The sequence below is a fragment of the Lycorma delicatula genome, chromosome 6 (assembly GCF_047948215.1).
Source record: "Lycorma delicatula isolate Av1 chromosome 6, ASM4794821v1, whole genome shotgun sequence".
Classification (NCBI taxonomy): domain Eukaryota; kingdom Metazoa; phylum Arthropoda; class Insecta; order Hemiptera; family Fulgoridae; genus Lycorma; species Lycorma delicatula.
In genome coordinates, this window is record NC_134460.1 from 80,025,552 (window position 1) to 80,049,717 (window position 24,166).

General features: G+C 30.6%; 1 protein-coding gene across 1 annotated transcript in view; it reads left to right on the forward strand.

Annotated features, from left to right (window-relative positions):
- Positions 1–5,484: 5,484 nt before the first annotated feature.
- LOC142325960 (apoptosis-resistant E3 ubiquitin protein ligase 1) overlaps positions 5,485–24,166 on the forward strand; it is a 291,698-nt gene continuing 273,016 nt past the window's right edge. Inside the window, exon 1 of the mRNA XM_075367936.1 lies at positions 5,485–5,881. Within this exon, the coding sequence (XP_075224051.1) occupies positions 5,710–5,881 (172 nt within the window). The 5' untranslated portion in view covers positions 5,485–5,709. The remainder of the gene's footprint in view (positions 5,882–24,166) is intronic.

Sequence of the window (24,166 nt, forward strand, 5' to 3'; positions counted from 1 at the left end):
ACGTTCGAACAGTTGTCCAACCATGACATTTTGTACAATCTGTATATCGCAGTCCATGTTTTCGACACCCGCATCTATTAGCTTCACAACTGGTTTCGCTGCAAAAGATTGTTTTTAATAAATCTTCAGCATGACAGTTTTTTGTAAAGCGAGGCATGAGTATTCTGGAATTATTCGCAATTACTTCTTTCCAGCCCTACTTAGTTGCAGTTATTTTGTTCCCAAGCCACGTTTGAAATGAAAGTAATGCTATATTGGAGTGCTGTGTAGCTGCTCCAATAGTCGGTGATAATTTTTCTGATTTAAAGGTAGACCTTGCAGTTAATACTAGTATTGCTGAAATCCCAAATCATTCAGAGATAATTTATCATTTGTGCATTTGTAAATAGATGAAATTAATTTACAACCATTTCGAGCAGTGTCTTTTGGCTCTGCATTAGTCTGATAAAAAGGCTTTACCAACTCGGGAGTTTTAATCAGTGAATTCAGTGTTGTTTTTTCCCCTTTGCCCGCAAAAGCAGATCTGTCACAGCCAATAAAACAATGTAAAAAACTAACAATAGAACGAAAATCTTCTACTTAAAACTATTTGACGAATACATTGAGTCGCTTACATTGCCTGCACCTGGCTTGAGAAATTGTTGCATTAGTCGAATTTAATTGATGTAATAGAACCAAAAGATCTATCTATCTTGCCAACAATAACGACAGTTTTTTTATATTCGGCGACTTCTGTTACTGCATTTATAACCTTATTTTTTTCGGCGATTTCTATTGCTGTATTAATAATTAATGAATCTGCATCTTTATCTGCTTGTTTAATTGTTATATCCTTTAAATCTAACTGCTTTCGACAACTCTTTTATTAATTCAAACTTATCTTTATCACTTGAAAAGAATTTTCTCTTGTAAAAATGTTATTTTTGAGTGCAGTTCAATATTAAAAAAAGGAACACTCGAAGAATTTTTTCGCTTAAGAGTTCAACTGTTTTTGTTGAAGATGCAGTTGAGTTTTCATTATCAGCCTCATTGTCCGGATAATCATCAAATACTATACAGGTATTGTCTGCGTACAAAAGACAAATATTTGTGGTGATCACTTCAATTGTATCATTTTTTTGCCAAACAACTTTGTGTAATAGAAATCCACCATCAATAACATGTACTACATTTTCGGTAGTTGGTAAAGCTTCAGTGCTAGTGAACTGATAAAACAGTTGCGATTTAATGTTTTTTCTGAAGCCGTTTTCTGTAAAAAGTGATAGTGGGAACGGAGCAAGCTCGAATTTTAAATATTTTTTCATGTCAGCTTTTCTATTGATATTAACACATAAACTGACTGTGCAATACACGGATTGACTGGTGCGTCTCTGAGTGCACGCGCACGTTATGCTTGATGATACTTTATACCTGAGTATGTGTGTTTGTGCATGTCTTAGCTCCGAAACGAGACTTTGAGAGAGTCCTACCACTCCCCTCTTTGGCTTTTCTATATGACCGGAGCAGCTGCTCCGGAACGAAATCATGAGCTGAAAGAGAGACGGGGGACTATTCTTGTCTAAGATTGCCTATCAGACCTTCAAAAATTCAGTGCACAAACTGCACGCCCAATCGCCTTTCTTGTTTAGATCCTTCGGAACACAAAATTATTCGACGTAGATGATAGCAATAATGTACAAAAATAAAGTTTCAGGTCAAGCAATGAAACACAGTTTCTTTTGTTTTTTCCGTACAATTGAATGGTGTAACAGAACAATGGTATAAACAAATGATCAACAATTACTGAAAAATTCATTGTTGCAAGTCTTTTTTTGTTTTACATTTTTGAGCATGTTCTTGAATTGTGATTTTAGATTTTTTTTATTTTGCTAAAAGGTATATGTCAAAACGAAAAAAATGAGCACCGGCAGAACTCTGTATGATGATTTTTTTTATAGTGTTTTGGACCGAAAAAAATAAATATCTCGAAAACTTCTTTATTTTTTTTATCGAAAAAGATTTGTGGTTATTTAAAACAGAAAGGTATACTTTCACCAAGTTTCGTCAAAATTAAATTATTTTTGCGGAAATAAAAAATAAAAAAAAGAAGATATTTCGCATTTTTCTCGGAAATTTTGAGATTATGTCAAAAAGTGAGTGAGTGACCTCTTAAAAAGTTTTAGATTTTTGCATGATCTACAATCTTTGTATTGGATACTTTTTTGACGACAAATTTCGTCGGAAATCGCAATAATATAATTTTCCACTTCTTTTCAACCCACCATCAGCACCGCTCAGGCATTTATTTTTTTTACGTTTATTATAAGTCCTTTTACCATTTCCACTTATAAAAGTCCAGGTAACAATTTTTTTTTCTCTAAGTTAATTTGGTTGGACTAATTTGAATAGTGTAATTTGAGTTCCAGAAGGTAAGGGTAAAAAAAAACAATCATTGAGTTAAATGAACTTACTAAGAAAGAAAATAACAATCATGAAAAACAAAAACTAAAAATTCGAAGACAAATATAAATTTAAAAGCTAATGCTTTTTTTGAAAAATTGAAGGGTGATAAATTTTTGCATTTCTTATGATTGTAAATTAAATCTTTTAAATATAAAAATTCTACACCAAATTGTATATTTAACTCGAGAAATTGATGAAATTTACAATTGTACAAGGTTTGTCCCACTATAAATCTACAAGAATCAATGTATTTACATATAAATGGATGGTGCAAGATTTTCTGAAAGAGACATATAAAATTGCAGCTGCAATATTACATCGTTTAAATCTAATGAATTTATTAGAATACTTTCATATTTTATTATTGATTGTGGTGGTGAAAAAGTGCAATTTAATTATAATATTTTTAATGAATGTCCCACAATGACAACATTAGAGGAAATAACTGAAAATTAACATCAAAGTCTTTCTTAAAGTTATTAAGCAACTGACACATAAAATTTAATATTTATTAAAGAATTATTATTGGAAGGCAGAACTATACAGTTTCAAATCTGTGCGAACTATATTGCCCAGTAGATACAGATGTTAGTAAATCAATCTAAAATAGTACATAAAATAAAATTTCTCAAAATTTCTAAAGGAACAGAGCTCAGGCTGGAAAAAATGGATGATAACAAAGAACTTGCAAAAATACTTTGGTGAGATTGATATGAAAACAGCGGTTGTAGTACAATTTTTTTTTGTGAAGAGAGAAAAGAAGAAATAGTATCAGCAAGAAGTGAAATCTTCATTTAATTATGTAGAAAGTAAAAACATAAAGTATTTTTTATGACAATTTTTTTCAAATTTTATGTAAAAATAAAATCTGTTGTTTGCATTAAAATAATAAATAAAACTTTTCTTAAGGCTGCTCTTACCCACATAGTAATAATAAATCCAAAATTAAAACTCAAATAACAAAATAGTGGTAAATTGTATACTTAAACTATTTTATTTAAACATATTTAAATCAATAGCTCCACCATCTGTATTTCTGATTAATAGTTTGACTGATACATTTTTTAGCTCTTTTGAATTTTTAAAAATGATAAGTTTTGATATGAACCTCATCAAAAAATGTAATATTATGACCAGCAAAAATCCAATTATATTGATTTTACAAAAATTACTAATTCATTTCTTTAATAAAAGAAAGAAATATCATTGTAGAAGTTAACAAATTTAAGTACCGTATCCTTGATTTCACATAATAAAAAACAGGATGAAAATGTAATAAATTAACTATTCAAATTTGATGACTGCTTAAAAGAAATAATTCATTCAATTTAAAATGATTAAAAAATTAAATGAGAGTTTGGAAATTATAAACTTTTTACTCAGAAAGTGAGCTTTTGGGGGTTTTTTTCGCATCAACAATTAAAATCATTAGCGAATTATTAGTGAAATGTAACTGTATCAGTAAGTGTGTAGTCTTGTAAAAACTCAGGCTGAACATTCCTGAGATATGTGGTAAATTGAAATCCAACCATCAAAGAACACCTATCCATGACTTAGTATTCAAATCCAACCAAAAGTTACTATCTTTATTAGGATTTGAACCTGAGAACTCTGGCCTTCAAAATCAGTTGATTAACGACAACAAGTTTACCACTTGACCAACCTGATGGATTATTAATTTTTAACTTTGTTTTTTCATTTTTTTATGAATTTAATTTAATTATCTTTTAACTTTAAATTATATTTATGTGAGCAACCAAAAACACCTGTTCTAATATTCATCAATTTGCAATTTTATCAATAGATTATCAGTTTATCAAATTACATGAAAAAGATAGATTTTTATGGGGTTTTTTTTATTTTTTAATGGCTTTTAAAATTTAAACTCATTTGAGAAGTAACAATTTCCACAAAGCAATGTGGACATATATCATATCTTAATTCTCAAACAATAAGTTGATGAATGTCAGCAAAAAAGAAAGAAAAATTGAACAAATAAAATAAAGTAGTGAAAAATTATCTAATACAATTAAAAAAAAAAAAAAGACTCCAATTTCACAGGCACCTTTATAGAATGATTAATAAAGAAAATATTTCCAAATACCAAATAATAATTCCACTTTCCAAATAAGAAAAGGGTATTACCCTTTTTTTGCAGAAACCTTTAAAGATTTAGAAGAGATACAAATAACTACAGAATATATTAAAAATAGAGAAAAATGATCCAAATATGATAGAATTCCAAAATAAATCCCTTCCTAAAAAAAAGAGGAACAAAGTGGTTACAAGAAAGAAGAGAAAAAACCCAGAAAGAATGAAAACAAATTGTAGGAAATCATTAAGAGAAAAGAGATGAAAGTTGGTTGGTACTTGGCTAGCCAAAATCAGAAAAAAATAAAATAAAACTATTCAGGTGTGTGTAATACTTACTCAAGTTGTTAGAGAAGATTGCAAAAGTGAAATAACAATAGTTAGGAAATTGTTAATGGGATGAAACAATTTTTTTATAAGATGGAGTTGAGGAAACAACTTGTAAAATGTTACTTTTGGATTACATTTTTTTTATGGATGTGTGTACACTATAAGTAAATGGCCTCCAGCCATTTACTTATATTTACATTTGAAATGTAGTCATGGAGAAAGAGAGTATTTATTTTTTATAAATTCTTTTATTCCATGTTAATTGTTTAATGGTTGAATATGTTATATTACAATTGTTTTACTTTTTAAAAAGTTCTTTAGCAACCTGATTGCTGTTTAATTTCAATAATAGTTTAGAATAGATAAATTCTTTGCATAAAATTGATGTTGTTAAAAAATTATTTTAAATATATTGTAAAATAACTGTCAACCTATCTTAGTTCATTAAGTCGTTTAAATCTAATACAAGTAGTACGCCTCGAACGGGAATTTATTTTAGCGGGTCCCAAAAAGTATTAACATGTTGTCATTATAACACTAGGAGCGCTACCGTCGCTCGTAAACACTCGGTTGGTTATGTTGGTATCAATACAATTTCGTTGCTTTGACGTAAATTAAAATGTCAAAAGTTCAGTTTATTTGACAGTTCCGAAATATATTTTCTCGTTTTGATTTTTTCATATGTTTGTAATTTTAAAAAAATCTGCATAATGTATTTTGTTGTAGTTATAGTTTTCGCTAAACAGCAAAGTAAATGGAGAGATTGTAAATCAGATTGTGAATTCTAACCAAACTAACCTCTATTATTTAAATTGTTGTGTTTAGAAATGTTAATTTAATTAAATTATGGCTAGTTGGTCATTTATTTTAGTTATCGGACTCCTTTGTTTAGCATGTACGTTTTCGTTTTTAAAAATTATTTTATTTGTTTGGTCTTCTGATGAAGAAAAATCTGAGGTAGATTCATGGTTGGAACAGCATGATCTTCAGCAGCATCAGAAGTTATTTAAAGAAAATGGTCAGCTTTCATTTATTTATTACTATTACTTATAGTCATTATATTTTACTTAGTGCAGTACTTAGGTTATGTAGGTTATTTATTTGTTCTTTGTCAGAGCCTGTAGATGCCCCATTGATTACATTATTTTACTTTTTATGTTGAATTTGCTAAAGAGTGGTTTTGAATGGGGCTTGGATTTAGGATTACCAAGTATGAAGTCAGTTTGCCGATTAATTTGCTAACTGACAGGCACAATTTTCTTTTCTCGGATCATAAATAATATAATTCAATCAAAATCTGCATTTCAGCATAATTATTTTTAACAATACAGACTATCAGTTAGCTATGTATTTCTTATTACTGTAGTTTTCTGTATTTGTATTTCTCCCAGGTAAACTTCAACACATTTTCATTTCTTAATGTGAGTGAATTTAAGATTTTTCTTGTAAGCAGTACAGTTGTTGTGTGAAAATATTGGCCCAACTTGATTAAGGCTGTTGATTTTAATGAAACGACTTGTTTGGAAAGAGTGTTATTCAACAGTACTAGTTTCTAGTCCAAAACAGCTAACACAGTTAGTTATACAGAAGTACATACAAACCAATTATTTCAGTGAAAACCAAACTGAAATTCATGTAGTGTGGTAAAATTTCATAGATCTTATGCATCTTGTTCAGTCATGGTTTAATTAATCTCGCATATTATTTTTACTTTTTAGGTAATAATCTTAAATAATTTATTTATTGTAATTCTGATAACTACTGTTTTAAAAACCTCTCTCAAAATTAATCAGTTTTACTTCATCAAAAGGGTACTTTAAATAATTTTTTGCAACTAGATCTTTTGTATTCTTCAAAGGTCAAAGACATTTAGTTATAGATAATTGCTGAGGCCAAAAATTAATGAAAGAAATGAGGATTGATATCACTTTTATTAGTTAGTATATTTGTAGTTAGTATATTTATATGTAGTATAAATATTATGTAGTATAAATAGTAAATATTATGTAGTATATTTATTTGTAGTTAGTATATTTGTATGTTAGTATATTTATAGTTAGTAGTGATTTGAAATTACTAATTTATACATTATTCTTATGGTATTATTAAACTGTACAAATTACTACAAAAATTATTTAATATATTATACATTACATAAATAGAAACTTAATTATTAAATTATTTTATGATTAATTTTGTTTTAGATTGTTTTTCATTTTTGTATGTATATATACATATAATTTTAATTATTTTATTATAAAAAAATTAATTATAAAAATCAATCATTTAAAATAAATCACTTAAATTTAATTAATTTAAATCATTAGTTAATGCATATTTAATTATAAAGTATGTTTAATTTAATCTTGTCTAAGCCCACTCCATGAACTGGAATATAATTTTTCATGAAAAATTGAGTAGATATTTATTTGTGTCCTTACTCTCTTGTACTGTAGATACACAAAGGCTTTTTATGGATTCTACTGGTATTCTATTTATCATTTTTTGTGAAGTATTGTATATCTTTTCATAAATAGAAAATTCTCTTTTTTTCATGAAGTGAGCAGATACTATATCTTTCTCCTTTTTACCTGTTTCATGAATTATTGTCTATATTATTAATTATTTTTTGTAAATTACAAAGCATAGTTATACCTTTAATATAATCATATACTTTTTTTAAAATAACTCCACAGTATATTTACGAAACTATTTTATATTGGCACTTAACTGATATTAGTGTATAAAATATATCTGTATATTCATTCATTTAAATAATAAATTATATGTATCTATTTTCTTGTAAATTGGGTTGCTATAATCAGATATTCTGTAACTTTTGGTATATAAAAAGGAACTTCACATTGATGTTTGTAGATTACTAGAAACAATCTCTATCTTTTTTGTGTTAAAGACAATAAAAAAAATTCTAATTCTACTACAGGTATTCTTTTTCTGTAAGCTGTTCATTTTCCTTTACATTTACTTTTTTTCTTAGTATTATTTTTCCAATGTAAACTTGTTCTTTTGAAGTTCCCATTTATGAATTTGTGTACTCTACTATTTGATAACTAACTATTGTTTTTATTTTCATTAATTTTTGCCCTAAAATTAAGAAAGAATTACCAACATAAAACCATTTATCGCTTTGTATATATTCTTATAGGCACTTGAAAATATAAAATCATATTATTTAAATATGTTTCAATGTACATTTTCCCTTGCTTTGTTGAAGTATATAAATATATTTTTTCACAAGAAATGAGTAAATTACACTAATTGGCTGCTTTACAAGTTGCCCCGGGCTTTTTTTTAGTGTAACGCTCTAATGCTTCTGAGGTACAAGCATGATTAACCTGAGTTGCAGGAAATGTGATGATCATTATACTAATCCTTATGATAATCAGAGTGAAGATCCATCTAGCTGAATATCATCTGAATTTTAGTAAGTTTTTTGTGCTAATAATAACAGTATATTCAGCTATGCGTAAAAGGCAGCAGGAAACTATTCACTCTTCATTTTCCTTAGTGTGATTGGCATGGAGTGTTTGGTTATTCTTGAGAATGACTACACTGTTTTTTTTTTTATGTGAATGATGTCAGGTTACCTGTAACAATTATGGTTTTAGCCCCATCAGCCAACTCTAAGATAAATAGTCAATTTCTATCATTAACTGTTTAGAATGGTTTTTTTTTTTTTAATTTTTCCATGTTTTTTAACCTGCAGTAATATTACTATTTTTATTTTGACTTCAAAATGTGTTTTTTCTCACAAACTGACAATTTTCTGTATAAAACTACCTGTTTATATATTTTTCAAGGTTTTTTTTACCACTGAACTATATAAATTGACTGAACAAACTATATATTTTATGGAGATGTTATACTACCCTAATCAGAGGCAGTCCCTCTTTAGGTTTAATGACTTGAGTCATCCCCTTTTCCATACTATTTTCACCTTCATCTTTTCTTTATTGGAATTGTTTTGTCTTGTTTAGAAGTTTTGTCAGCCATTTCCTCAGTTCTACATGTAATACAATCCTGACATCTATTAGGTAGCAGAATTGTCATTTCTTTATTTGTGTGCACTGGGAAACAGATTGTTTTTTGTTGAGGTCATTTGAGGTAAGATGATCGATTTATCATAGGTCAGATAATCAAACTACCATGGGTATATAGAATATGTTGCTATTTTATTTTCTTATTTTTTAACAAGGTGTGATTAATTGCCTACAAAATGTGTTTTAATCTTGATTGTCATCCAGCTAATGTAGACAATTAAATTTGTGTGTATTACTTAGATTAGATTCTGAATCTTTTGTTATAATCTTCAAGGTAAGTAATTATAATTTCTGTTAGACTTACTGGTAATAACTCTTGTACATGTGTTACATGATATTGTTGCTCCCGTACGTTCACCATATTTTTGATTGGGAAACATGAAAGCGATATGACAGCCTTTTGGTACTTGCGGTGGAAGATACTTGTACCGCATTCAATATTTCTTCTTCAGCATTGGCATTTCTCTCAAAACGTTTACAACCGGCATCGAATCGTGGTTTAAGCATACCTATTTCTCGAACTCGCTTCTCCAAACCCTCAAATGTTTTACGATCCGGTACTCTTCGTTCTGGATAATTTTCCTGGTATTCACGCACAGCAACCGAACCATTTTTATTTACTTTCCCATAAATTAACATGTCCATCAATTCTTCGAATGAGAACAAATTTATTGTATCACCCACTGTGAACGACTGACGAACAATAACAGAACAAACCGCTGAAATGAAAATTGGAACGCTAAACACTAAATTCAATTGTTGATCAGCTGTTATTGCCAACCTGTGAAAAAATACAAATTTTTAATATGTTTTAGAAGAAATTTTTAAATCTTTCAAATTTATTTTTAACATTTGTATGTGAAATGTTCTTTTTAAAAACGCATCTCTTTTCCAATCCAGTTTGTGTGTTTTCTTTCTAATTGAAGTTGAACTTCTCAAATTTGTGTTTAATTTTAATAAACGTTATTTACATTAATTTTCTCAGAATTAGATACTCTAAAAAGTTAGCTAGAAATTTTTATTTGTTTATCGGGAAATTAACAAAATTATTTTATTCTAAACCAAAAAAAATGTATTTTTGACAAAATTGTTAAAGTGTTTTACCTCGTTTGTTTTAAAATACAAGTGAAGTAGGGGTCAAAGAACACTTATTTAATTACTTAGATCAAATACCATAAGGAAACACCAACTTTAGCCCTCGATTTGTACCCCAAGAATTTTAGTCCCGTTTAATTTCATAGAGGGTGCAGAAAGTAGGGCTAAATGTTTGGCGGGCCGAAACTCGCTAACGAACCGTTTTCTGACATGTTTATATGAATTTTTTCTTATTTTTGGCTATAGAATCGTCTACCGAAGGTTGCCGCGGAGTTTTGGATCACCTGTACACAGGATGTATGACGAAATTCTCGGGGGACTGGCATAAACTATTCTACTCATAAAAATAATGGAAAAAGTCATTTTAAATATGTCCTAAAAAGCTTTGTTTTTGAATTCCCGGTAGTGAAATTTTTAGCTCGGATTTCAGCTGCCCTGGTGAAATGAGGTCGTACAGAAATTTTTAGGATGCTAATTAAAGGGTAGAATTAGTGATCTCTTACGGTTTTTGACTTAAAAATAAAATAAAATAACTCCCAGATTGTACCTGCCATAGTTTTTGAGAAATCTGGGGTGAAATCCAATAAATTGGGGTAAAAACCTTGCTTTTTATGTTTGACGTAAAATAACTTTGTTAAAAGGGTAATAAAGATGTAAAAAATTTAAACAAAACTTGTAGTGAATTACTGTTGTTTGAAGAATTAAATGTAGAGATATTTTCTGAAGCATTTCAATTACTAATATTTTTATTCAGTACTTCTACAGTGTTTGTGAGTTTGAGGGATGATATTTGTTATTTCTTGTATGCTGTATAATTTAGTTAATCTGATTTAATCATTGTTATTTCTTATGCTTTATTGCAGTTCTTATGACTATATCTTATTCCTTTAGGAGCCTCTTGAATAAATTGGCTGTACCGACTGTTAAAGATTTATATTAATGTATTTTTAATTAATTATGATTAGTCTTTTTCCACATAATAGTCAGTTTAAAGAGCACAAAAATGACTAATCAACTTCTTAAGGCAGTGTTGTAGTTGAATAACAATTGTAAAATCTATTATGTTAAGTAAATATGGAGAAACGCAGTGTCTTCTATAATGTGAGGCTAAGAAATTAGCTTGTAAGATAACTATGATAGTACCTCAAAACATATTGTTACCTTAGAGGTAATTAATCTCACAAGTATTTTATTATTTGCATACTCATTCAGTTACTTTGTACCACCGTTTACTTTTTCTCTTGTTTTATCTTGCTGCAAGATAAAACAAAAGAAGGCATTTTAATGTTAAAATTAAGGAGTGGCATTTTAATGTTAAAATGCCATTCCACCGATTTCCCTGGCGGAGTGGTTGCGTTTTAACCTTTGATCCTTTCAGGTTTGAATCCTGGTAGGCACAGCATCTTTTACACTCTACAAAATTCATTATCATTCTTCAGTACTTGTAAGTGGGTTTAAACCTGCCTTTTCCATTGCACATAAAATATTATAATACTCGCATACCTTGAGATTAACTTTTGTATCTTGGGCCAAATTAAAAAAGTAATGTTTTTTACAGTAAATAAATTGATTAAAGATATATTTTGAATATTTTATTATAACGGTTCAATTTCAAACTAATTATGTCAAAAAATGAACATCGGCAAATATCTTAATTCAATTCATTTTAAAAGCAAGCTATAACTAAATGAGATTGATGAACAATAAAAGACATTATTTTGAAGAATTAACTAAATAATTATTTTACAGTCTAGCTTTGCAGAACTCACTCTTCCACTCATTTCCTTCTATACCTGAACAAAGATAATGGGTCCAACACAAATTTTCCCCCACAGATCACTTGCTTTTGAAGAGCAATGCTGCAGGCACTCTTCTTCTTCATCCCATGCGCCAGGTCCTTTTTTTTATTATTAGCTTTTGAAAATTTTAAAGCTAAAATTCATACACCCTTTCTGGTCAAACTGTACTGCATTTCAGCAAGATTCTCAATGTAGGTGACAAGGCTTCCCGCCTCTTCATTAAAAAATACTTGTTTAACTGCATAATTGAACAAATACTGGTTTTCTAAATTTTCTGTATTTTTTAAACTTTGTTAAATGCCTGTTTAGAACAGATCTATTGACATTATATCCTTCTGCTGCTTTTTGGTAGGTCAATTATTTGTTTGGATCATCTACTGATAGCCTGAAGTGCTTTTTCAAAAATCTTTTATCTACTGGATTTCACTTTTTTCCTACTTTGCTTTTAGGCATATTTGAATGCAACCTTTAATGCCTGAAACAAGAATAAACAATATGTTGTAGCATCTTGTACCATGGCCTTGTACTGGCCTAAGATACATGATGGTTTCATTTCTAAACAATATGGTTGTCTAGATAAAACTGCTTAACCGATAAACAAAATAAAGTAACCATTTTACTCATCAAAGAGTAAGTTATGCACGTGTTTTGCAACTAAAAATCCTTGCTTACAGACTAAAGCGATAATTTCACACAGTTATTACAACCTAAAATCTTAACTTGAATTTACTCAAAAACAACTTTTCGAGTGAACAACACAATAGGCATTGGTTTTATGGACTGTGATGACTGAGTACCTCATTATGATGGACGGGATTGTTGAGAGCCTGCTAGGCAGCACTACAATCCAGGAACTCAAAATAGCCTAAGATATACCATGATCTTGATGCAACATATTCCCGTACAAATAAATAAATTTTTAAGTATTGTTAAGCAGTTTTGATTTTCTTATGTGAGATTTGGTAGTAAAGTAAACCTAAGTCCCTTACTTTACTACCAACTAAAGTAAGTTTTTAGCTTTATGTTTGGTACTAAGTTCCTTAGTGAAAGGAATAAAACTTTGTTAATTAATAATTATATTTTTTTTTTCTTTCTTTATAAGCCTATATCATAAAAGAAATTATGGAATAAATAAATGAATATTAAAAATATATACTTATAAAAAGGCAGAGTTAGGGCCGTAAGACCTTATATAAATTTAGCTTATTTAAACTCATAGATGTTAAATAATTATTTAAAAAAAGGAACAATTGTTAAATAGAATACAATCTTCTTAATGTTTGGAGAGAAATCATACTATAAAAGAGTGGAAGGTTAACCGAGAATACTCATATAATTGAAAATATTTGTGAAAAACACTAATTCACATGCATGTGCATATAATTAATACAATGCTGAAACAAATTATAATCCAAGAGATTTGTGCCAAAACTATATCAGTGTTATCTCCAGAAACAGTTTAACTGAATTACTAAATCTACCATATAATCGGTTGTCAAATAATCTATAACATAATTGAAACAGTTACAGTAGATCATTTATTATGCATAACTATTAAATGATTAGGAATAACCAATGGTAACAAACCATACTGACTATTCCTATGGTTTATATCAGCCATATAAACTAAGCTAATACTGTCATTGGGTTGATTGAAATATAGATTTTAACGACATTAATACACAGAAGTTTTTTGGTCTATTAGATCTTATCAGTCAATTCATCATAGTATGATGTAATATCGCATTTCTCCGCGTTAAAGGAAAAATGTATCATAAGCAGTCATTTTGGAGCTCTGATTCTTTTAATTAACAAAATATAAGTCAAGATATCACTTTATTTAAACTAGTTTGTACACAACTAAAATAGAATGGTTATTTTAATAAAATAAGTAGTAATTAGTTGGTTTTTACTCACAGTATAAATAATGTTGTCCACATTCTTATATTCTGTTTTTGGGTGAAGATATAAATTTAAAAAAATATATAACTCTAAACTGTGCCGCTCTGATCAACATTTATTGGACATTTTCCAATGAATTTCAAACAAATTTAAGTGTAATATAAAAATTAATTTTAATTGTTTTGAGGCTTAACCTACTTGAGAATGGTAGAAAAATCATGCTTATCACTAGAGACCGGATATTTGCATTTGTATATTAACCCCATTCTCACCGGTTATTGTATATTTTCCTTAAAATCTAGTGATGATGCTTATTTTCGCTATATTTACAATATTTTTCGGTAGGGTACCTAGTTAATAAATAAAATCTTACGTTGTAGCCGGCCAAACCTATTAGCCGCTAGGCTCTTAGAGCGCACTTTTTTTTGTTTAAGAGGTGGAGGAACCCTATTTACGGGCGCCTAAGCAGTGTCGGGCTTGCTAACAGGTTCCGCCAGTTATAACCAAGGGCGTATGTATACCTGCTCACTACCGATTAAACCTCCACCCATGGCTTCCCCTTTCCTGGGACTGCTTATAAAAGCATTTCATCAAAAGAAGGGGCAATCGCCCACACACACACACACAGTCATAATAATCCAACAATGTCACACACCACACAAACAACACTACTGGAAGCAACACTTAAAGCACGTCAAATACATACACCTACAACAACACACAAGAACCTGCAGAAAACAGGACAAGCTACTAAAAGTCACAATACCCACGCGTTACACAGCCGTCAAGACAGAAATCTTAAATAGTCACACCGCTTAGCAGCCGCGCGTCTATTTTTTTGGTAGGATAATGTTATTAAGAGAAACCCCCGGGTTGATCTAGTGGTGAATGCGTTTTCGCAAATCAGCTGATTTCGAAGTCGAGAGTTCCAACGTTCAAATCCTAGTAAAGGCAGCTACTTTTATACGGATTGGAATTCTAGATCGTGGGTACCGGTGTTCTTTTGGTGGTTGGCTTTCAATTAACCACACATCTCAGAAATGGTCGACCTGAGACTGTACAAGACTACACTTCACTTACACTCATACATAACATCCTCATTCATCCTCCGAAGTAATACCTGACTGTAATTCCCGGAGGTTAAACAGGAAAAAAATATTATGAGGCTAAGTAAAACACAGACTCACGCGAGATAACAACGGACGATACCGTTCTGCCTCGCGCACGCCTACTGCAGCACTCCTTCCACTAGGCAGATAAATTACGCATGTTTTTGTTGACGCGCTCATTGCATCAGTTTAGTTTTTTTATTTATTTGTGCAAAGTTTAATGTGTACCACGCCTCCCGAAAAAAAGTGTCTTCGTGAATAGCTGATTATCCTGGAACATTTACATACGACGGAAATTTTTTATATTGTCGAGTTTGCGAGAAAAATATTTCGTGCACAATAAAGTTTCAAATAGACCAGCATGTCACGACAGTTTATGTCGCAGGATTGCAAAAGCAAGGGCCACGACAAATATTTATAACAGCGGCAAGTAGCAGTGATTTCACTTCCAAAGGTAAACAAACAAAAAACAATTTAGCATGGATTTACGTGAAGCGTTGCTTACAAGTAGTTCTCCTCTTCATAAACTTACAAATCCTAGCGTCAAATATTTTTTGCGAAAATATTGTTTGAATCAAAATATACCAGATTAATTAGCATTGCATAAAAATTACTTACCAACAATTTACCTACACGTTCTGGAAGAAATACGCAATGAATAGCATTAGTTGGATTTCAACTGAATATCGTTTTTTCTAGCTGTTCACATAGCCTCTTAAATCAAACCATCTCGTCAGTATAGAAAATATTATCCGAGAGCTGAATATTGCCGCGAATAAAAACACATAAACCATTTGCAATAATCATGTATTTTTTCCTTGATCGGGTTCTCGCAATTCTTGTACGATATTAATACAGTATTTTAATTTCTTTTGCGGACATTGCCGTATGACATTTCAACTCTGAGGCAGCCTTCTCATTGACTTTGGAGGTGATCGTTTAAAGGATGCACGAGCACGTTTTAAAGATTCGTCATATAAAACTGTTGGCCGGACGGACCGTTTTCATTCATTTACATTACTGGTTTCTGTAAAATGAACGACTATGTGAGAAATTGTGACTTATCGGGTACGTGTGATCGAGGAAAAGCTACAGCAGAGTTTTCCTAGCACTTAAAAGATTTTTGCGATTTAAAATAACTCTCAAGAATAAATGAACGTCGAGACTGTGTAAAACACATGATTGTCTTTTTACAGCGCACTTGCTACAGATGACAAAATAGGGAAAGATTTCTTAATTTTTATGTATACGTTCTTCGGTCAAGGATTACCAACCCTTAAAGCAACTAGTACCAACCTAAAAGCAATTTCTCAACTTCAGTGGATTAATGAATCAGGATTTCTTAACTTTACGCCCATCTGTAGTATGACTTCATAAAAAATTATATATAAACTTTGGCTGTTAATATGAATATTTCTAAGGATAGTAACTTCAATATCAAAGTGTTAAAACTGTTATTGAACATTGCAGCGTGCTTTACATTTTTTTTATCTATTTAAATTATAAAAGTAATTGTTTTCATCTTTCTAATTAAAATTCAACAATGTTCTAACATTATTCTATTTGCACAGTTTTCTACATCCATAACATTGCGTTTGGGGAGGTGTGATCGTATATCGGTTTTATATTTATGTTGATAATAAAAAAAGGATAATAATCCGTAAGAAAGGAATTATATCTTAAATTGTTTGTTCTAAATTTCACTCTCCTTAAATTGACTCGTGAAAGTGAGTGAGTATGCATGTGTTTTTTAGAATAATTTTCCCTTTCTGTTCATGTTTTTGTGTTGTTTTTTCTTTAAATCTTAACTGATTGGTATTTTTTATTTATGGGATTGTTCATAAAATATTTTTGCTCTTTGTTGAAGAAAAAATAATGTTAGGGTATATTCAGGAAATTGCTGGTTTATTTTAGGTAGCCATTTTGAAATATATTTTTCAAAAAACCCATACCATAAATCACACTTAGGCTTAGTAGTCTAAAACGATTTTAACTCCTCAGGCTTTCAGTTGGAGAGCATAGTTTCAATATTACGCCAACAACACGAGATTCTTAATATAATCCGAAGTAAAGATTACTAAAATGAAGTCGATCTGTGATATTTTGAAAGAGCATTCGAACGTTTATTTTTTTTTTGCTTTCCCGGTTTTTTTTATCTTGCCGAAAATCACCTATCAACCTTTTTGGTTATTTTTTAATTCGGGGTTCATGGAACACCAAGAAATATTTAAAAAATGGGGTAATTTTGTACGTGTTTGGAGTCTATTTAGGTTTAATAATTCGAGATTGGCTAGATTTAAAGTCGTCATATATGATTTAGTGCCATATATACAGAGCGTTGATGCTGTCTGGAGTTCGGGTTCTCGAAAGAATGAATGATAGAATAGAGTCAGGGTTGTATGTGGGGTTATTTTCCGAATCTATTTTAACAATGCCGTTGCCGATTTTTCCCCAGTGATATACTCGTATATAAGTGACCTGTTCGGAATGTATTGGGGTTTCAATCCTGATCTGGCTTAAACGTTTTCATAAAAAGAATTTCGTATTCACACAAAACCTTCAGGTTTCTGGGATGGATTAATTATCAAACAAAAATAAATTCCCTATTGTCTTAACTCGGATGTTAGATGAATGATTGTAGCCGATTGATCGGTAATCGAAGTAGACTGTTATCTTACTGATGCTGTATTCCTCTTTAACATTAATTAAATTCTAACAATGTATATTCATTACCGGTACGCCGGTCACTCTGATTTGTTAATTAACAGGTTTCAAACCCGACCAATTTGGAAACGGTTACACTACTCTTTAATTTGTTTAACTCCCATACCTTCGTTCTAAAAGCCTGCTTAATCTTACGAATTTTTACGGTTTGAGTATCACTGAACTTCTGACCGAATCTTATGTGCTGTTCAACATTATGCATTATCCATTTCATCATTATGCACAAAATAGAACGCGGCAAGCATCTGTTACACTTGCACCCATAATGGCTACAGGGCAACAAGGCAACTGAAAAAAAAATCATATACGTTCTAACAAGTTTGACTGTTCGCATTCAGATACTTTCTGGGGGAAAATTCAGATACCTTTTAATTAGACCTCGTTTATATATTAGTTAAGATTCAACATAACAATGTTCTCTTTTTAAAGAAAGGGACATTTATTTATTTCAGTTAATATTTTACAAATAATATGCATTTACTTGTTTAATATTAATTGCACAATTATTCATTATTCGGCATACATGTTAATAATATAACAATGTAGAACAGGATGTTAATAATTTAACAAACGAGTACAATAAATAATACATCCGTACATGAAGAGATCGTAAATAGTACTAAATAATTATTATAATTAAAATAAAGAGACAAAGGCTGCAGTTACATTACATTCTTTCACACGGTGGTTTTCCTAGAGATCAGCTATAGGCAATAAACGTGGCTTATGAAATGTAATGCATTAGGACTCTACTGTAACATAATTGATATATATATAAATTAAACATAGCCTATATGTACGAAGTCTATTATTTGATATGACCCTCTCCTATTTTTCTTTTTTACCACTAGAGAAGTAAAATTAGTATTTAATTTTATTATAACTATCAAAAAAATGATTAAATTAATTATAAATAATTAGCCACGATTAAATTTGAGTGTATATATATATATATATATATATATATATATATATATATATATATATATACCTACAGTAAGTATCTTTTTCATTGACATCGAATATAATGACATGTCGGATATAGTGACCAAAATCTTTTCTCTTGTTTAGTTTGGTTTGCTGTTAATACATAAATAAATGTAGTATGTATATTGTTTATAATTAATTACATCGGTTGTAGTGACATAACGGTTATCATGATATATTTTTTCTATTGCAATTCAACATTTTATCGTTTATAATGACTGACGGAAGTGACTCGTCAGTAACGTAGTACGTATATGTATATATATATATATATAAATTAAATATTAAAAATTAATTAGTTAAACAAATTTTGGCTGACCAGATTCTAAAGAAATTCTTCAAATAGACGTGAAGAATTTTATTGATAAGTTTCGTCCAAAACTTGACCCTCTAATCGCTAAAATTTTACTATGTTCTGTAAAGAGTTTTGTAATAAATATTTTTGTTTTATATCAAATAAAAATTCATACGTTGGCAAATGAAAAATATATATATATTTCATTATGATAATTACGAAAAATTTCTTCTTATTTTTTAATTTCATTATTTTTTTTTCAAAAAACTTCCAAGGGGAATGACAAAGCTGTAAAACAAGCGAAATTAATAATTACAGTCTACAAGAGGAAAAAAATAATAATTTAAGGAGATATGGTGCTATTCGAGCCATGTGTTATCTTATTTAAATAACCCAAATTAAAATTTATAATGTATTTTAATAATTTATAATTTAATCGTTGCTTTGATAAATATGAAATAATTAAATAGTAATTGTACCGCTCAAGTGGTAGAAAGGGTAAGTAGGAGGGGATTTTACAAATAAACAAAGAGATGGAAGTGACGCTAAATCTCGACGTTCACGGTTGGCGACTGCCTGTCTAGACAGAAAACTACTACAACATATTGTAATGTCTAATCAATATTTTTGTCGATAACTATTTTGTATCAACGTATTCAGAAAAATGGAATTTCATGGACAAACAAATATGATAATAGAAAATAACAAAAACCAGACTACGAAAAAACTCTTATAGCTGGTTTTTACAAAACTATATATATAGTAAGAGTAAGAAAATTAATAATTTTCATGAAAGAACTGTAATAAGAAAACCGTAGATCTGTGGTTGGAGGATTCTCTTGCCCATAAATTACTTCAGAAGGTTTCAGAAATATTAAATTGTTTATTTAAAAGTTGAATTTTTTTCACAAAGTTTTTTTATTAATGTATCAGATCGGGTGAATGCTAGGAAAATAAAAATTAAACTCGCTTAGGCTCACGCAACATAATGATTAATTTTTACGATATCTGTTCAAAAAAATTTCTCATTTCTATTTTTTTCAAATCGGCATTTTCCTATTACTGCTTACCTCGAACCAAAGGTGTCATCCCTGTATATATCACCTGGATGCCCCGCAGCTGCCTACTCCAAGCCTCTTCTCAATAACCGACCTCTTTTAGAAACTGAAATTTAAGATCTGCTGATAGGTGTCTGGTACCTTTATCACTCTGAGCTGGGGCATTACAAGAACGAAATTACTTTTCATCTAATCTTAACGGATTATCGTAACTATTAACCGCACCTGAATAATTTAATTTTAGTAACAATAAAAACAATATTAAAAATTACCACCATCAACCTTAATTTAAGGGTGAAATCGATTGAAACGTCTGAGCGATTCGGTTTAGATGTATCATTTAAACCGAATAATTAATTTGAAAAATCCTCAATTATTGCAAGACTATGAATAGAATGTCTTCCGCGGGTTACAAAAAATTTTAGTTGAATTTCTGCTTTTAATAATTTCATTCAATAACCCATCCATTTATGTGCCTTTCCCATTTATATGCAAGTAATCCTATCTGCATTACAGATTGGAATCTGGTTAGTCCTTAACAAAGTTGACGAATCGGTCAAGTCTTCTCCATTTAACATATAGATAAATGTTAAATCTTTTCTTCAAATTATTTTCGGACGTTCCTACTTAAATGAAACAATTCTTTTTTAATTGATCTAATGAAAACGAACCAGTAAAAATTGACCTAACAGTACTATATCACTGTGTGGTAAAAAAAAAAAACGATTGCAAGAATCGCAAAGGTGAATCTGTGGCTTGTTAAAATAAGAAAAAATTCAGTGAAACTGTATAAAGTACTGCCGAGCGTAAGCTAAAGTTGTATGAAAGGCGAAAATGTATTTTTTTTTCAAGTTTTACAACAATTCTCTTAAGTTTCCGCATGCAAAATGTTGATTTGTAAAATTGATATCAGATTTATCCATCATTGTGATATAGATATCAATTAATTTATTATGGAACGTTCAATTAATTTATATGAAAAATAGAAATTCTTCGATTCTACAGGTATCCTGCATAAATAATTTGCTCCTAGGAAGCAGACAGCCAACAAATAATACTATAATCAGAAGAAAAATATTCAAAAGAAAAGGCCTGCACTCTGGCGAGACATGAATTGGGTTCTCCTACACGACAACGCATCGTGCATTCTTAATCGCGGAATTTTTGGCCAAATTCCTGTGCTTCCGCAAGCTCCATATTCCCCTGATTTTTTAGCCCCTGTCGACTTCTACATGTTCCCTAAATTTAAATTTTCCCTGACAGGGAACCGATTTGATTTAATTTAAGACATCCAGGCAAATATGGAGAGGGTTTCTTAGCACTCTTAAGAAAGAAAATTTCCAGGAAGAACTTCAATAGTGGAAACACCTTTGGAGTCGACAGACCAATATAGCGAATTTTTTTAATTAATGTAGCTACTGAGGTGAAACCTCTTCCTTCATGAAGTAGAGGTTTGGATCGAATAAACCACTTTTGATTTCACGCAGTAGCCGTGAGCAATACCGTATACGTTTATCACGGTTTGTAGGCTCTAACTCTTGTAAAGCCATGATCTTGTATGGCTTCAAGTTCAGGTCCTTTTGGATGCGCTAACATTTTGTTCGCTGGCAAATATCTTCTTTTTGCGTCTTGGTCCTTTTCACAGGTAGGTATTGATGCCTCTTACCAAGAACAGACCCTGTTTGCTCAGACTTCTTTATGAGCTATCTATGGATGACTTGGTGGATGGATCACTGTTGAAATATGAACGGAATTTTTCTTGCATTCCTTTGATCGATCTACGATGTGCGTAGTATTCCTTGACGTTGAATATTCTGGCATCCTTAGTCAGCGGCATATTCTGGTTTGTGCACCGGTGGATTGGCTTTATCTCTCTTTTTCCTGTTTAGCCTCCGGTAACTACCGTTTAGATAATACTTCAGAGGATGAATGAGGATGATATGTATGAGTGTAAATGAAGTGTAGCCTTGTACATTCTCAGTTCGACTATTCCTGAGATGTGTGATAATTGAAACCCAACCACCAAAGAACACCGGTATCCACGATCTAGTATTCAAATCCGTGTAAAAATAACTGGCTTTACTAGGACTTGAACGCTGGAACTCTCGGCTTTCCAAATCAGCTGATTTGGAAAGACGCGTTCACCACTAGACCAACCCGGTGGGTTGGATTAGCTTTATCTAAACTGCATTTCCTTCACGGCTACAGATCATGTTTCCCCCTCCTGCGCTTTTCCACTGTTTCCGTTTAAGGTCAATGTGCGTCACAGCTCGCTGCCTGGCATTCAGAATCTTATTGCTTGTTGCTACGTCGAATATAGTAACACTTTTCGGTTTTTTCTCTCCCACATCCGGTTCGGTTTATCATGAGCCAGCCATTATGTTAACACATAATGATACAAAAAAAAATAATATTAATTATGTAATATACCCACAAATCATCGTTACTGAATAATCAATACTCTCATTTTTTTTAAAAATTAAATGAGGAAGACAGGACGACCGCATAATCTAGTAGATGCAGAAGGTGATGAGAAAAATCATTTCTCCTTGCTTTCCCGATTTTACGCCTGTTCTTAAGAATGGCTACGTGTACGATTCGAATGCATTTTTTTCACAAAATGTCTCTTTAAAAAATAATTCCCTACATTTCAGTCGCTGTAAAAAGAAATAATATATCTTTTGTTCCATTAGATTTACGTATAAATATTATAGAATAAATATCCTTTGCCGCTCTTCTACCGGTATTGCCGTGTTACCATTGACGGGAGGGAGGGAGTCCAATAATTTTACTATTAGTGAGGAAGGATGGTTCTTTCATTTTCGTTAGATCAACGAATTTTATATGAAATTAATCTAGATATATTTTAAATCCTAGCAAACACACACCACACACTTTTCTAATACACTTTTTTTGTTTAATTTTGCATCATTTATTCACTGAACCTTATAAATGATTCACTAATCCTCATCAATTCTTTATTTTAATAAAATTACTATGTATGATATATTGGATAAAAAATAATGGAAGATTTTTTTTGAATTTTTGTTGATATGATTGAATTTTGTTTGTAAAAAAAAAGAAAACGGAATAAATATTACTTTTGTATGTAAATGGAGACTATAGAAAAAGTAATAAATTACATTGAAGGGTAGCAACACGAGTAGTGATAAAAATGAAGTGACAGGTAAATGTTTCCGCGCTATGCTGTTTGTGTTAGCTAACACTGTAACAAAATGGAAACTGTATAATAGAATACAAGAGAATAAAGAGCAAAAGATCGTACAGTAGACCTACCAGTTACTGTATTGCAGATTGTGAATATGTATTAGGTATCCTGTGCTTCCCATGAATAAGACAGCTAGCTACTAACTCCTTCGCTCACTCTAAATACTGTATACTATGCAACACACAAACACTACCGCAAAAAACACTCTTGTATCATACACACTTCCTCACCTTCTACAAGTTCATGCATCTGATAACCAAAATGCCTTTATAAAAGTAATATAGTTTTAAATATTAGCATTTAAAAATAAATATGATAATAAATATAATGATCAATAACTGTGACAATAATAAACAACTCACCATAAAAATAAGACTAATAATATTGACGACAGCAAATCAGAATAATGTCAATTATAAACAAATAATAATCATAGTAATCCAAACTGACGTACATTCTCCATATAAGCGCTGTAAGTTTTTCATCTAATTCCGGATTTTCACGTTTTTCCTCCGAAATTTCTCTCTGTTTTTATCGGCCACGAAAAATTCGTTTTCTTTCTTTCGCCACTTACGAATGCAGGATTCTATTGTATCAAATTTTCCCACGATTTCCATGTTCCTTTGCAAAGAAGTAACACGTAACTTTTGCAACAGTGAATCACTCATTCTGTAGTTTTGAAAACTAAACTTTTTTTATTGAACGGTCGTTGTCACAATGAAAACTAATAATGAAATGACTAGAAAATGATCGATAAAAATGTTTTCCTATGAAATAACAGTAGCCTCTGAATGAGAAAAATGCAAGGTACAGCTTCCGACAATCTGTTACCTCGTCATAAATGTTTTCCTAATACCAGAACTGCATCATAGCCAAGTGATTTTATTCCTAAATAATTTTATTTCGCTGGATATAGCAATTGAGTATTACAGTATATACTGGAAAGTGTACATTACATTACTCACTGGAAAGCAGTGTGTATTATAATTCTGTATGTATTAATCTAACTAATTATTACTTGTACATCATCATCAAAAAGAATGT